The 17,182-nt window shown below is 34.2% G+C and overlaps 1 protein-coding gene across 8 annotated transcripts in view; it reads right to left on the reverse strand.

The window, feature by feature from the left end:
- Window positions 1–17,182, reverse strand: part of LOC124366619 (Down syndrome cell adhesion molecule-like protein Dscam2) — a 191,096-nt gene that overhangs the window by 39,624 nt on the left and 134,290 nt on the right. For all 8 annotated transcript variants that reach the window (XR_006922839.1, XM_046823250.1, XM_046823238.1 and 5 more), the window contains 8 exons: window positions 8,753–8,899; window positions 7,713–7,830; window positions 5,450–5,645; window positions 4,201–4,441; window positions 3,975–4,119; window positions 2,737–2,888; window positions 2,341–2,451; window positions 1,066–1,224 (listed from right to left, as the gene is read on the reverse strand). Coding sequence is in view for 7 of the 8 variants with exons in the window: in XM_046823250.1 (XP_046679206.1) it covers window positions 1,066–1,224; window positions 2,341–2,451; window positions 2,737–2,888; window positions 3,975–4,119; window positions 4,201–4,441; window positions 5,450–5,645; window positions 7,713–7,830; window positions 8,753–8,899 (1,269 nt within the window). In the remaining variant the exon portion in view is untranslated. The remainder of the gene's footprint in view (window positions 1–1,065; window positions 1,225–2,340; window positions 2,452–2,736; window positions 2,889–3,974; window positions 4,120–4,200; window positions 4,442–5,449; window positions 5,646–7,712; window positions 7,831–8,752; window positions 8,900–17,182) is intronic.

Below are 17,182 nucleotides of genomic sequence, written 5' to 3' on the forward strand. Positions count from 1 at the left end.
CCACATGAACAAGGTCTGAAGGCTGTAGAGAGTGTTTTAGACATTAGAAAACATAATGTTATTATGTCGACCAAATGTTTTACTAATTCAATTCGATTCGTCCTCACAATGAACAATTATAAATTTAACGAAAAAAAATATCTACAAATTTGTGCCACAGGTATGGGCACCAGGATGGCTCCATTATATGCTAACCTATTCAAGGTTGAATCTTATAAGAAATGTATACAAAATTACAAAATTTTCAACCACTGCAATGGGTACATTTCATCGATGATATATTTTTCATATGGCATCATGGGATGGAAGCTTTGAAATAGTTTCTGAAAAATCTTATACATATATATATTTAAAATTTTTAATAAGAATTTGTATTTGAATTAGATTAAAAAATAACCTGTTTTTAGGTGTTAAAATTAAATCTATTGATTGTAAACGTTTTTATTTCTGATTTGATCATAATACTGTAGTAAAATTACAAAAATAAAATATTATAACTATTTTTTTATATTCCTATGTAGAACTGTAGATATTTTCTCTGTAGAAAGAAAAGAATTGTAGAAGTTTTCATAACTAAAGATTTCTTTCTAATTTAATCAAACAACCAAATATTACAAAAAATTTTAATATAAAAAGCACTTTTCATCTCACAAACAGTAGTAATGTGCAGGCTAATATACATGTTTGCTGTTAATTGTGTTATTCATTTTAGTTTTGGGATTAGTTAATATATAGTCACTGAAAAAATTTTGAAGAAATTAAACTATGCTTAAGTCGAAAAGTATTAAATAAGACATGTACCAATAACGTATGTGTATGTTATTCTTACTGGATTTCGATAATTTGGACAGCTTTCGTACGATAAAGTAGTAAAATATGGACAGAGAACACCAGAAATTAGCAACTTTTCAATATAGTTTTACCCAATTCTCTGAATTTTACGTACTGAATAGTTCTTATAATGTTGTTTCTAATATAACTTAGTTTAAAGTTCATAAATGAGTTACATACAGTGACACGATTCTTGCCTTTCCAACTTGGACCTAAATTGTGTGGTATAATTACCTATTACAGCAACCTCTCCACTACGCCTCGCACTTTGGCCCTGTTTATTGCGTGCCCAGCAAGTGTAGACTCCCGCGTCTGCCGACTTCTGAACCGGGCTTATCATCAGAGTCCCGCCGATCACTTTCTGCCGCAGATCATCTGGCAGCTCACGTCCGCCTAGGACCAGAGTCAACATTATTTCAAATTGCTGTTGCTCTTCTGCTCAAATAAATGTAGATCTCAGAATAGCGGTTTCATTCCTCTTCTGAAGTCTAGACTTTATCGTTTTGAGAAGTTATTGCAATGCGTCACAGCAAAATCTACCTTTTTTATGCGATATTCTCTCAAAAAGTCCCCAATTCCTCCTCTTTTCCTAATCACAACTTCTCAAACCATAGAGCTTTACTCAATAATACTATTGTATAAAGGTTATTAATTCGTTATACTCTTAATTGAATGTTATAACTTTAATGTTTTTCAAACATATCTCAAATTGAACCAGTTGAAACAAAAGATTATCATTATCAAAACCTAATGTTCCTGTCACTTACTGTGGTGTAACTTACAGGTTAGAGCACAATAAGGAATTTTTATATTTTATTACATCAAGCATGAGAGTGTTACAAATCATTTATATTTAAAATTCAATAGTACTATTTTATTCACTCTAATTATGTAGCTTCCATAATCATCGTGTCTATCCAAGTCACTGTGGCACTGTTGCATAGTGTGATTATGTAATCATACGCTACACGTCTTTCCTTACAAATACAGTGGTGTAATAATTCTAAAAAATAAATACGAATATTTAATAGTATTTATCAGTTAAACCAATCAATATTAGCAAATAAATATTATAGGAATTCTTTTCAATGAAAAACCATTATTCTTTGGGGTCTAAGTCAAACACACTGCAAAATATTTAGAGGATAAATTAAAGCTTACTTCCAGTGTATACTGCAATCGAACGTCCTTGTTCAGTGGAACCTCAAATCAAGCCAAATTAGTATCTATTTTAGCATAGAATGATTGTAATTATACGTTAAACTATTGTTTTAAGTTTTTTGGGTAAAGTTTTTATTGTAATAATCATAAAATGTTTTCTTTTTAAATTAAATTACGTTTTCTTCAATTAAATAAAAAAGCCTGCATTGGTTATACAGGTACAGGACTAGACTAAAACAATATTAAGTATTAAACCTCTTATTTGAATTTTAAACGCTGTTTTAGATGCATTATATATGTCTTAGTAATATATATACATTTTAGAAACATGCAGTTAGAAATGCTTACTTCTTTCCCAGTGTATTTCCTCTATCGGATATCCAGCCACCGGACACTTTAGTTGGAAGGTCTCCCCGGCAACCGCTGTGACTTTGGGGATCAGCCGAATGTAAGGCAAACCTGAAAAAATTAACAAGAAACACATTTAATACAGTACAAAAAATGTATATATTTCACAAATACCTTTGTGTTTTCACCGTTTTTACTATAATATTAACCGTGAATGTAATTTTTCACCATCATCATCTGTGAAAAGCGTTTGAAAGTACAGTTATTCAAACCTGTTTCTGAAGTTACATTATACAATTTGTCACCAGGTATTAGAGAGGAAAGTATTTCTAGAACTAATTTTAACTGGTGAATTAGAGTTCTCTCTAAGATCCTAACTCTACATTTTGTACTTACCGTACACATTGAGCCTGGCCGAATGTGTAGCCTTGCCTGCTCGGTTCTCCGCCGTACACGAATACTCTCCCCCGTCCTCCACTGCCACATTGGAGATGTTCACATGGCTGATAACGTCCCCATGGATCGTCAGATACTGACCGATCATAAACCTGCGGAGGGATAGTGCGATTATTATCATAATATACTTCTGTTCATTATAGTAATAAATTCTGTTACATTTTACTTAATATATTACAGTTTAACGGCTAAATAAATGAATGTCACTGATTCTGGTGGTAATGAAGGTGTTATTCTAAGGAGTTGAAAACAGGGAAAATAATTTGGAAACGAAGTAACTGCATTGGATAAAGTGTTATAAAACATTTTTTGATGCGGGGCTTAAAACGTTGACTGCTGCAGCTGCTTTATGGCGCAGAATATGATAGAGAGTAGCATATCTAACTTAGTAAAGAGCAGCAGTGAAGGTATGCACATACTGAATAAAATCAATTGTCCTAATGCATTCCACAAGTATACACTCTTCAGTTAGAATACTCTGTAATATTTGAAAAGGTTTCTTTATTGCTTAACCAACGTTGCTAAATTTTAATCTAGGAAATTGCTACTACGCGGCTCGTACTGGAAACTAGGACATTTCGATTCCTTTGACACTGTAACATGGTCTTTTCATTAGTACTCTTTTCTCTGATTTACCTGTTGCTTTGTAAAACACTGCATTAAGTATTCAATTTCCGCATCGCTATAATTTTATTATTACATCCGTGTCTGAAAACTTAATACAATACATAGTATTGTAGACAGAGAACTAGTGTTCAAGTTATTATTTTGAAATAGTAGAAATAATAACACCGATAACATTAACAACAGGTATAAAATTAGGTTTGAAAATATTTCAACATTATAAATTTATTAATACAATGTAGCGGTAAAATTTCCACATTTAAGGTAACATAACACCAGTAGAAACTGTTTTAATAATAACTATAATAATACGTTTAAATCAATGGTATGCATTCAAAACTGAAGAAGTTATAAGTAAGCAATTGCTGAGCCATCTTATAAGGTATGTAATAAGCGCAACTACATTTGTGTATGTTGAGTTGTGAATGCTACTCATCTAAATATTTTCCATGTTTTTCTTTATATTTTCGTGTATTTTATTAAACATTTCTTACGTATTTCAAAAATCTAATTTTCAAAGGTGCAATAAGAAAATGCTGGTGTAAGAATCATACCTAACATTATTGGGAAGAGAAAAGCCATCCAAGGCCCACGTAATTTGGGGTGTGGGGTTTCCCTGTGCACTGCATTTGAGCGAAACAGCAGGTCCTGGCTGAAGCGTCTGTTCTATGAAGGTGTACGACAGAGCAGGGGATGCGTCTGTAAAATAATTTAAGAAATAATGAAATTACGCAGTTTAATACTTAAAAGGCCAATAGTCTGTATTCTCACTGAACTTACCACCAAGCTGTAGCTCCGCCGCCCCCTGAGCTGTCTCCCCCTCAGCCCTCCGTACCAGACATTGGTACATGCCCTGGTCCTCCCTGTTGATGCCGTTCAGCACCAGAGTATCCCCACTGCTCATGCCCGGTAATACTCGGCCATCCTTGAACCATGTGGTCAGGTAGGTGCCTGGGGGAGATACTATGCACCGGAACTCTCCAGAGCCCCCCAAATGCACGGAAAGTACAGTTGGTGATACCTAGAATCAAGATCACACTTTTTGTTTCTTTGTTATAATAAATTTTTAATTAGTACTATTATTTCCCTAATGAACTACTTTCAGTTTCCTTCAAAATGTGTAGCGAGGTCAATCCATTTTCTTTCTCCTTAGCAACTTACAGCAAGCTCCTCAAGATTCTCATAAACTGTGGCAATACCTTTGAATACAATATTAAAAGTAACACCTATGAGACCCGTTGTAGAAAGTGCCCACATACATTATGTTTCCGTTAGGATCAGCCAAAGCGGATTGGCAATCGTATCCCATATTGAATTAATCTGTATTTGATTTCATAGATTTTGCGTACAGAGCTGTTCATAGAAACAAATTTAAGTAATTGCAGGAAGTAATAATCTATTTATCTCAAAGTGATGGGTAATCTTTATCGTTATTACAGTTTGCCTTTTGGAAATTGATAGCATTAATTCGTTCACCTCAATGCTTAATATTCGATATTTACTGTATTCACTAGCAAATATTATAGTTTTTTTTTCTTTTATTTAAAGGCAAATTTTATTTAAAAGTATGAATTGAAGTATGAAGCGCGTAACGTACATACCAGGTTTTCGAAGAAACAATTCTAACTCAAATATACACAATAGTATATCTTTTAAATGGTGAATTGCATTTTTATGAGTGAGAAAATTATATAGTTTACGAATCTAGAGGGTTATTAGTATATTTGGTGAAGAAATAGTTAGGCTATTTATTGTCAATATAAGGTGATGCGCCATTTTGTAGCTTTTTAAACATTTGTTAGCGAAGCTATATTCCTTTTAAATGTTGAACCAGAAGACTGACTATACAACCTTGAGAAGTCTTGTTAGGAGACGTACTACCCTTTATAGTAAAACTTATTTGTTTTCAAGTGTAATGCGTATTGAAATTAAAGTTTTAACTGTGATCAGTTTGTGGCATTTGTGATTCTATAAACGTTTATAATAAAATAAAGATCTTAATCAATCTTCTAAATTTCTAAGACTATACCTCGACATGGAGTGTGTTGGTGACGACAAGTCTGAGCTCCGCGCTGGCCTCTCCCCCCGCGTTACTGGCCGAGCACCGGTACAGACCTGCGTCCTCCTCGGTAACAGCCTCTATGGCAAGAACAGGGCCTAGGACCCTCGCTCGTGGTCCTGGTACTACTGAAACCGCTTCGTAGCCCGGCTGGAGGTGGTACCACCTGCAACAATACGTATGTAAGTCCAAATTATAAGAGATAACTTTAAACACACGATATATTACTTAAGAAAAGAGAAAAGATGCTAGCTATGTGCACATTAGCAGGTATTACAAAATAAAAAAGTACGTATTAAACACAAAAGTTGAGTTTTTTCTCAAAAATATCAATATACAAAAACGTCTTAGTGTAAATCATTGCATTGACAGATAAGGATGTGTTATACTTCTTAGTGTTAATCAGACTTGAAAGTAAATGGAAGTAAACTCTCTTTATTTTTAGATACAGTAAAGGAAGATTGTAATATTAGTGAATCATATCCTGAAAATTAAATTGGTTTCATACTTTACGACCTTTACGTAATGTAATATCCAAGCGTCATTTTGAGGTTAGATAGTTTAAAACGGTTTTACCTTCACCTTAAAAATAAATATCTGCCTACTTTTCGCTTTAAATTACTTGTCCTATCTCGTAGAAAAGAAAGCCTGACAATCACAAATTAAATATAAACTATATTATTTTTTTGATCTTCTTTCTTTGGTTTAACCTGAGTTAAATCACTTGTTACTATGGTACGGATATTATCACTGACTCTCCCACAACGGTCTATTTATCGACGTGTTCTTGTGATCGCGTACCCATAGAACTGTGTAATCTAAACTTTTGACCACGATTGTTGTCCATCGAGAAAATAAAAATAATCACACAAATAAACATAAAACGGATAAAACATATTTGAGGAGATTTTGCTTTTTTCAGTTTATTATTATTCTATAATAAATAAAAAAGATTCTTCAAAACCAACTTGAAAAATATTGTTAAAAGATTACTGAAATAACAACAAAATTATTAATCTGGTCTTCCGTTTCAAAATCGTGATCGTGTTGATAAGTACAGTGAAATCGTTATAGCAGACCACCGAAGCCTATATTATCAAATCCAACAGCGCTAATATCAACTTGGTAGTATAAGTTGTATACGTTTTAGTTGTAAATATTTGATAGAAAGAGGCTCCAGTGGGTCAGGTGTGCATGGGTTTAATGAGTACGTACCTGACTAGACACAATATTTCACATGCTGAACCGTACAGGGGTATGCATCCAACGTAAGCACTGTACTAATGTTAAACTGTAGTGCTTTAATGTGGAACCACTATTAATGAGGCTTAATCTTATTGTCTTGTAATTTGTGTATACATTACACATGATTATAGCCTGTGAAGTTATTAGAATATGAAAGAGATGGTTAAAAAAAGTAGACTAATAATTATTATATCTAGTGTTGCAAAAATCTTACACATTTACTACACTATATGAGGTGATAAGATAGTTAATCTAAATAATTTTTAAAAGATTCTTAATAACTGTTTAAAGCACTTCAGTCAGAACATAAAAATAGGAGAAACACCAATTCAAAGACACGATTCTGTTAGTTCCCAAATTGAGACAGCTTTCTCTGAGGATTAATGAACTTTATTATTTTTGACGTGACCTTTATTATAAATTAACTAAAATGCTATCAAAGAAGATCATTTATTTCAATTGTAAGTTAATCTATCATGTTGTTTATATATTTAAAAATAATGTTGTATGAAGTAACACTCCAATCCAAAAACTTGTTACATTTACAACTTCAGTTACTCTCGACTTTATTGTTATAAGAAATTTGAGATACGTGAAATATAAAGTTACTTGGTGAATATTATCTAAAGCAATATATCCATTAAACAGATAGAGGACATATCAACTGCTTTATGTTAAATTCTGGATTGAGATCACCATATAGATGATCACTGTAAAAATGAAATCCTGCAACTCTCTGGTGAAATTTAACGTGTTTAAAAGAACTTAATTTGCAGTGAACCCGTACAAAAAGTAGCTAAATCAGTACTGAAAGCGTTAATAACAGGATGTTGAGTGCGGACGTAACAAAGGCGACAACATCAGTGTAGCGTTGTTCAGACCCTTATCTCAAAGGCCGGCTGAGTAATAGCCCTGACAAAAAGCAATTAGACAGGATAGAATACGGCACACAAGGGAGGGGGCGGGGGCGGGGGTGAGCGTTGTTTACCTGTAATCAGGGGTGGGGCAGCCTTGGGCGAGACACAACAACACGGCACCCTCGTCGTGTGACACTTGGACTGTGGGGGAGTGTTCCACCATCGCCGGAGACACGATACCTCTGTGCTCTGTGTTATCAGACATTAGAGTTGCTCATTACGAGTATACAGTCATTGTAAATACGTACATGAAAACTGTTTCAATACCACAAGTGTAAGAAACCTTTATGGATTATTGAATTTGCCGTATTAATTTTTCGTTTTCAAAACTCGGGAAAAAGGCTATTTGTAGTTAAAGTGATGTAGAGTTACACTTTGACTTATAATTGGAATAATATATTATGAAATGTAACTAATTTATAATATTGAAAGAAATGATGTTTGGATTGTAAAACGGTTAATGGATATGCTACTATGTACAAAAATGTATTTAAAATGTGCAATAGGTACAAATATGTTACTTGGTTTTTGTTATCCCTAAAATACAGGTATGAAATATCTTTCATTGTTAATTTTATACACAGGATTGAGAATTGAACAGCATGATTGTAAAGCCTTGGGTACGATGATAGTTTTTCTATGTGTGTCTACCAATGCTTAGATAAAACCGCATTTACTAGCTTTAAAGCGCAAGGTTTGCGACTCATGACACACACAAGAAAAAAGTTCGTAAAAGGTATGGACCTATTTTGTGGGTTGAATTTTGTTATGTCGAGTTGAATATATTATTGTTGTTACCAGCAAGGGGTGCTTATTGTAATTCTGTACCAGAACGGGCACAGATATCATAATAAATATGATCGTCTATAGGAGCAAGACAGAGGCTCCTATAGACGTAATTATAGTTACTTTTAAAAGACCTAAATAGGTATTATCATAACAAATTTGGCAAAGGGTCGAGGATCACTCTTAGACAGTGTTCTTGTGTACTTGGTGGGCAGGCAACCCTGGCTGGAGCAATGAACATTATTGAAGTATTGATTAATGGAAGCTGTGTGTTACATTCACTTATGGTTAAACTAGGTTTCTTTCATAGATAGCGTAAACAAACCTTGTATTCTGACGTTTGCAGGGGAGCTGACCTCGACCTGGCGGGTCAGCCTGTGTCTAGTGCGACATCTGTAGGAGGGAAATTGGTCGCTAAACTCCACGTTGTGCACCAGGAGCTCGCCTGAAGGCAAGACATGGAACTTCCCGTCTATAAACAACACAGCATTGTCAAACTGTGCAACGTGATTTAGGATGATAGAGTTATTATATTTTTTATGAACAGACAATCGTGTAAGTTAGTAATTGTTATAATCTCAACTATTTTTTAGGCTTTACATCTAAAACTAGCGTACTTGATATATTAAGGCCCATAATCTAGTATATATATTGAGTGTTCGTACAATTGAGACTCATTCTTAATTATAATATGGTATATATATATATATATATATATATAAAATATATATATATATATATAAAATATATATATATATATATATATATCACATTATAAAAGACCATGAACGTCCCTCATAAATTCTTTTACAGGAAATTAATTTTGTACACCATGAATTATTTTTTAAAACATTAAAGAACATTTTACGTCCTAGTTCTTACTTCTTGAACTAAAATTATCATCATATATTCAAGTATCTTATTGAATATTACCCAAGGTACACAGTGACCGTTTATATCAAACATGTAATGTCTCATTTTAGTGGACATAGGAAACGTTTAAATAGTAAGTTTTTCTGTATGTTATTTTAATATTAAATTATAAAGCAAAATTTGCTTCAAGTGTAGTGATTTTAACTGTATACGATATATAGCCTAGTGAATTTACTTATTCACTCATATTTATTATACACGGATAATGTATATTCGCAAAATATAGTTCTGAACAGTAAAAACTGTCGGCTTAAAAAATACATAAAAGTTCACTTGTATTTTAGTTGTGTGTTGTTCGTATTTTAGTTCACTTGTGTATAGAATCTGTATGATCTATTAAATTCAATATTGTAGTACTGGTTTTAGTTATAAATAAAACTAATATATTAAAGTAAATGAACTGCTAAATGGTCAACTTTAATATAATTCAGAAGAATAATAAACAGCAAACTTTCTGACCAGCTCCTTTTTGTTCAACTTAAGAGAGGTAAAGTATAAGTAACAACGTACGTGTGTGTAATATTGAAGAAGTTAGCTACACTGAATTTGTATCGAAAAATCAAGGAAGCAAATCATGCTTTGGGGAGTGGTGCTGAATTGACAAGCGATTTGACTTTTGGCGGCATTCTTAATATTGAGCAATACCCATATGCCACTCATATGGACCACCATACTCCATCATCAGTAATGTTATATTTATGTTCGTGGTAGCGTGTTGAACTGGTAGTGTTGAACTGTTTTTAAATAGTTCAATGTTGGACTGGTAGAAGAGTTGGCGATTCAACCATGATAGCCTTTGGAAGCTTCTACCCTTTAATACTTCATAAAAAACTATAAATTTTGAGACAGGATGTGAAAAATTTTAATAAACAATAAAATTTAATATAAATGAAGATTTTTCTCTATAACTAAAACTCAACATTGAAATAAAGATGTCTATGATATATAAAATTTTAGAACATAGTTTAACACTAGTATGATCTCTAAAAAAAAAAAAAAATAAAATTACGTAACAATTTCATATAACAAAGCTTACAATACATGGAAAATAACCTCCATAATAAGCTCGTGCTAACAAAAAGGTATGACTTTAATTCCATTAATAACCAATATAGTATATATAATTTTTCTAAACTTTTACTAAAAGGTGATGACTCATAATAAAGTCTGGTTAATCAATAACACCATTACATGTCACTATTGTTCCTGTCTGTATAATGGTAATGACGTCAACCCAAACTCACTGTTGACCCCAGGGACACACTACAATTAGCAACACCCCCTCCTCCCATCACACCATTGACCTCTACATAGCTTAAACTTGTTGTCCTTAACCTGTCAACATGTACGGCCGCAAGGCAAATACGTCTTCACTTCTTGTAAGTACAATTATGAATCACGGCATTGAAAAAAGAATTTTAATCGTTGGTATAGGCGAAATTAGTTAATTCATTACAATACTGTCGACTGAGCAATATAATAACCACATTCCTGACTAAGGCAAAAACAAGTATGAAACAAGTTGTACTGGGTTGAAAATATTTACTATTTTAGATTTCATGAACCTTCAGAAATGTTAATTTATTTTTCATCCCAAGTTCTAAACAATTACTTAAGATTATTTTTTATAAAACCTATAAATAAAATGTGTTGTCTCTTTTCTACTTGTTTTATGATAGACGTGGTTATAAAGCACGGATTAACTTAAAAATAAATATTGACTGGTGAGAAAAATATATTTTTAAGTACTTTCAGTACTGTAAACTCAATAGAGCTGGTTATCAGTAAAAGTGAAGTTCATAATTATGTATACTGGCTGTATATTAACCAGAAATATACATTTAGAGTATATTCTTAGGCTAAAAATATGAACCTCTTCTGCTATAAAGCTTTCAAGAATAACAGACCTTTTCTTAAGTAACGTTCTTAAATTTTGAAACTGTTGTTGTATTTTTAATGCCTAGCATACTAAGAAAGCTCAAATTCTTAGTACTCTTAACGTAGCTATGGTGGGAAGGACTTGTTCAATGCAATTGTTGAGTTCAGCTCCATTTAACCTTCAAGTTAGTGCACTGGTGGCTTAAGCAGAAAGTTCGGTTGCTCCGCCGTACTTTGGGATCGTGTATTAAACATGATAAAGCATTTAACTGTGCAGCTTCTGAGACAGTAAGAACGCCTATTTATCAAGATTTCTCTGGATTTTGTATTCTAGCTGTCTCTGATGTACAAACTATCCAAAGAGGCTTTGAGCTTCATCGGTACCGAATTGTTTGTATCTCAGGAGTCAAGTCTGATAGCATCTGATTTCACACACCTGCACAATACGGAGGGTGAAAAGGAGCTCAACTATTCTTAGTACTTTTATTGTAACACTTGTTGAAGTATGTGTTTCCTCGTGTTCCATCATTTTACAGATAATTCTCCTGTACTTTGATGTATGTTAATTTAAATTTTTTACATAAATATCGATATCCAAATTTGTTGGCATCCAATTTTATGCAACATTTGAAGATATATCCTACTCCCATAATATACCAAAATATATAGTACAAACAACAAATATATAGTTTACAGCATCAGTCCCCACATTAATATAAAATATTCCTTCACTTCTATCTTGTTTATTAACCAACAGAAATTTTTATTACAAAATTACAGAGATCCTATACTTCAATTATGCGTCCGTAAAGTGTATCTAGTATATAAATACATTACCAGGTTGACCAATGTATATATAGAAACCTTCTTACTCTGAATGTTTTGAAAGCGTAATTTCACCGTTGCTGAGTTTAATGTTGCACAATTGCATTCATTACAGTCAGGGCGACTGATTATACTGGGCAAAACAAATTCAATATAAAGAAATAGTTATACTAAAGTGGGATAATCGTGTAGATTGATTTATAATGCAAAAAAATTTCTCAAACGTAATCTTAAAATAGGCATATGATTTATTGTTTGACATTGTAGAGAAATATATCTACGAATGAACACAAGCTTGGACTTTGCAGCAACATATTTTTTATTTGTAGCCCTACAAAACATCCAAATATTTCCCCTGTTCAGGTTCACCCTGTACAATTGAATTTAATAATTTTACAAAGACTTTTCTTTATTAAAGTGGTTTGATACTTCGAAACACAAAAGGACAGTTAAAAGCCGGATCCATTTTTCAAATTGCTGTGAACAGATTCACGGAAGGCAAAGCAAAGTAGACTTGAAGGAGAAGCGCCGACAACTGTGTAATTACACATTTCCCGCGCCGGAAGCAATCGTTCCCGCCTTAGCGCGACTCAGCAACTCGCTTATTGTGTCAGGTGTAACTTTTCTCACTGTCTGCTGCTCCATATAACAGGTAAAGAGATCTCTTATAATAAGATTTAAATCTATTATAAGTTTATTTTAATATATTTATTATAACTGGTTCAAAATAATTGTTTAATATATAATAAACAATGCAAGAGGAAGTGCTGCAAACAAATCCAATAACCGTGACGAAAAAAAGGGAAAGCCATTTTATTTTACTAAAACGATAGATCATTTGATAACTTATACTGATGTTAAAAGTTTAAACTCTGTAAGAGTTATTATATCGATAGGAATATTTCAAAAGTACCATCATAGTTTCACATTTGCGTTCTGTAAAATAGAAAAAATACCAGTCAAACCATTGCCCTCTTTCAGGATTACGTTCCACTTATATTCAAGAGGATGTTTATTAAGTCATCAGAGAACTCCTGCAGTAATTGTATCCATCTGCTGGGCAACTCTGATTCCATATTACTTGTTTTTGGTTCATTTACTTTGAGCACCTCCTTGACATACAGATACACATCTTGCTCTGAGTTTGCGTTTCGGCAAACAGAGTTTAGAATCCGACCGATTTTAAACAGGTACAATACTCTCAAGTCTATAAATCTCCTGGAGTCCGGATCTAATTTGTGTTGTAAGCACATTAACATAGTTTATCTTAAAATCGATAGAATTTACAGTAAGGAAGAAACTGTCGCTTACTCTGTTTTCACCTAAAAATTATCGTTATATATTTGTAACGTTTGAATACCTTCCAGTTTTGACCTCCAACAAAACTAGGCCGACTGACAATTGGTTTGGAAAAATCTTAACCGAGTTCTAGAAAAGTCTAGTTTTATGGGGAATCTGGCATGGTAGACGTTTTTGGAAATATGAGCTTTTAAACTTATCCATTGTTAATTGTTCTGTCAGACTAGTCAGCTTAAGAGAAATTTCACTTAAATTGTTGCATTATTCTGTTTATCAAAGTTGTATGGTGTCGTTGCTTATCTGGTTCCATTATTAGCAATTGTACTGCGGGGTAGTAGTTTTCATTTGAAAGATATCTACAAGATCTGTGGATTCAAAACAGGATGTAATATGTTCACATATATTTTTATCTATTTTCACCCCAGTGATTTTATAAAATACTCAGTCATCTGCGTAGTTTATGTTTTAGGTTGAGTTCCATAATAGGAGGGTTAAAATTGTTTTGTATGTACTTTTGAAAATTGTACAATTACTTTCCAATATTTCATGGTATCTTATTGCATACCTCTAACGATTTTAGTAACAATTGATGTGTTATACCAGCGTGAAGAAATCGTTAGTCTAAAAGAAGACTAATATAAAAGTCTTTAGACTTTCAGTTGAACACACTTATCGGAAATAATGGTATTTCAGTGTAATCGATAAAAATCCCAATTAAGCAAGCTGAGACACAGTGTTACGGCCCGGTCTTAGTCCTTTACTTTATTTGTTTATTAGATATAGTTCATTTATGTTAGGTTATAAATATATTTGTAATTAGTTTAGTATCTTACTGTTAGTTTATTATTGTAATTGTTAGAGGGGAGGAATTAGAATTGTTGTCTTAGATATTACGGGTGACATCCCTAATATTTATGACAAGGTCGCCTGGAGGTATGGAGTTCTTGTTCTCAGGGGCGTGGGAGGCGACAGAGAGCTTTCACTCCCATTGTTAGAGGTGGCCTTCCACGAACCAAGGGATGTTACCCCCAGGTTTATGGTAGGGTCGCTTCAGGGCGGGAGGGGCTGGCCCTCACGCCTCGTCGGGAGCAAGAAAGAACTTTTACCTGGGACAAGGGCCTAGAACGAGAGTTCTCCTCTAGTCAGTTCTTCATTGTACTCCGGAGGCGTAGGGTAGAGAGCACACAGCTCTTACATTACATATAGTTCTAGGACAGCTAGCGCCAGCTAGCCTGTATTACAATACAGTCCGCTTATTCCACTTTTTGTAATTAACATTTTAGTTTGAGTAAATACAAGTTCAGTTCGTTCAAAAACAAGTGTTTCATTTCATATAAATATTCCAGTATTCAAGGCCCGTCATGCGCGCCGCCAACATGGTCCTAAAGAGCCGGATTACTTTATAGAACACTTTAGACCAGCATAGTCCAATCGTACCAGAATGTTTTATAGAACATTAGTGAACAGTGCATTATTTTCGTCAACATAGACTACCAGTGTCAACAGTGCAACTTCGGAGGACTTGGACCATAGTGACAGTGCCATCGACCAGTGGCTCGTGTTTCCAGTGACCAACAGTGGGATACCTAATTCGTCATCAAGTAAGTCCTTTCCAATTCCATATTACTTATTCCAGTTATTCCTGATAGTTTTCAAGCAAGAACATGTCAGACGAATTAAGAAAATTTATTGCCAAGCGAGCAGGAATTAAATCTAAATTAACTCGATTTAGGGACTTATGTTGATAGGATTGAACAATCTGGAAGATCCATCTTCACAACTCGAAGACAGATTCAGTGTATTTAGGGATTGTTTGTCGGAATTTGAAGCAGAGTCCAATCAGAAATTGAATTAATAGACACCGACAGCAATCATGACGTAGAAAGAGAGTCCTTTGAAGACTTATACTTTGAATTGTTGGCTAGGTCAAAGGCTCTCCTTCCCAAACAAAATTCAAATCATACAACTTGTTCACGCCAATAAATTCAGTTACTGAAACCCTCATCAGCAGTACAAATTAAACTACCGGACAATCAATCTGGCCTACCTTCAGTGGGGAGATACGAAAGTAATGGGTTCAATTTTACGAATTATTTAATTCAAATCATAGAGAAGAAAACACGTCACTTTCACAAATCCAAAAAGTTCCACTACTTAAAATCAACATTGCAAGGTCCCCGCTCTCAACATAATAGGATCTTTTAGAATTGTCATCGTCAAATTACGACACATGCCTGGACTCTTTTGAAGGGAATAGATTTGACAACAAGCGTGGTTATTGTCAATAATCATGTGTCCTTGGGTCACTGTTTGAAGTCACAAAAAAACTTGACCAAAGAGTCCGGGGCAGCAAGAGAGATCTTTTAGATACGGTTAACAAACATTTGAGAGCACTCAAATGTCTTGGTCAACCAACCAACCAATGGGACACGCTCTTGGTTCACATGATCGTCCAAAAACTTAGAGATCTGGCCACCTTCAAATTATGGGAAAACCAATTAGTCACCACAAACTTGCCCACGTTTCATCAGTTGACATCATTCCTAGACAAATAGGTGTAACATTTTAGAAGCTATTGATCTAAATAGACCTTTTAAACAGAGTAACCACAAGTTTTAAACAAAGTAGTAATAAATTTAATTCAAAACCATCAACAACTCAAAAAACCTTCTAGTTCATTTTTCAGCAACACAACCATGTTGCCCCTTATGCAAAAAGGGTCATAAAATATATCAGTGTGATAGTTTTCAAAATATGCCTGTATTATCCAGACTACAATCAGTGAAAGATTTAGGTTCTGTGCATTAACTGTCTATCACATAAGCATATTATCAAAGACTGCAAGTCAAATGGTTGCAAAACTTGCAGCAAAAAACACAACACACTTTTACCACCTTCAAAAGGTAAAAACCCACTCCCCCCCACCCCCCCCCAACAGCAAAAATTTAAATTTTGAGTCAAGAAAAGTAAACGGTCATCCTGCAGCCTTAACGTCTAATGTTACTGACAAACACATTCTCCTCTCAACAGCAGTAGTAGCGATATAGAGGATAATAATTGGCGGGACAACAGCGTGCAGAGTGTTGTTGGGATTTCGGCTTCACAGTCGAATTTCATTACAGAAAGGATGGTGAAAGCATTAAATTTGCAAAAGGTACGCTCAAACATCCCCAAATCACTGGCATCGGAAATAGGCAGGCCTCCATCTCACACGTTGTCTATTGCACCATCCACTCACAACATAGTGCTTACAAAAACTACATTAAGCTGTTCATTTTTACTAAACATAAATAATTTGCCCCATACGATTTGCCCCCACTCAGATTGAACATAAGCAATTGGAATCTGCTATAAACAATGACTCTTAGCAGATTTTAATTTTTAACTCACTCAGGGCCAACTCACCATAGACAGCATGCAATAGACATAGAAGATCATATGATTTCAATGCTCAATGACTCTAGTATATTGTGTGTTGGACAGGTGAGACCACACAGATCAAAGCGCCATTAGGTTTCGCCTCTGGATAGTGCTACTAGGAAAATTTTTAGCAGTGTGTGGGTCGCCTCTGGTGAGGTTGCTATCTAGGACCAACAACAGTCTATTGACAGTGCAAATTTATCTATCCAAAAGCAGTAATTCAAAGGCAAGGGGACAAGCCTCGGTACGTTTCTGGGAAATTTGAAAAGATTGTGACATTTTCACACATCCCCAGCCGAGTCAAGACTACCACGTGTGAACGGAATGTACACAAGAAACAACGTACAGGGATTCTACAGGCAAAATGTGAGCTTAGTTTGCCCATTAGTGGAGCTATTAA

This window comes from Homalodisca vitripennis, chromosome 1 (assembly GCF_021130785.1).
Source record: "Homalodisca vitripennis isolate AUS2020 chromosome 1, UT_GWSS_2.1, whole genome shotgun sequence".
Taxonomy (NCBI): domain Eukaryota; kingdom Metazoa; phylum Arthropoda; class Insecta; order Hemiptera; family Cicadellidae; genus Homalodisca; species Homalodisca vitripennis.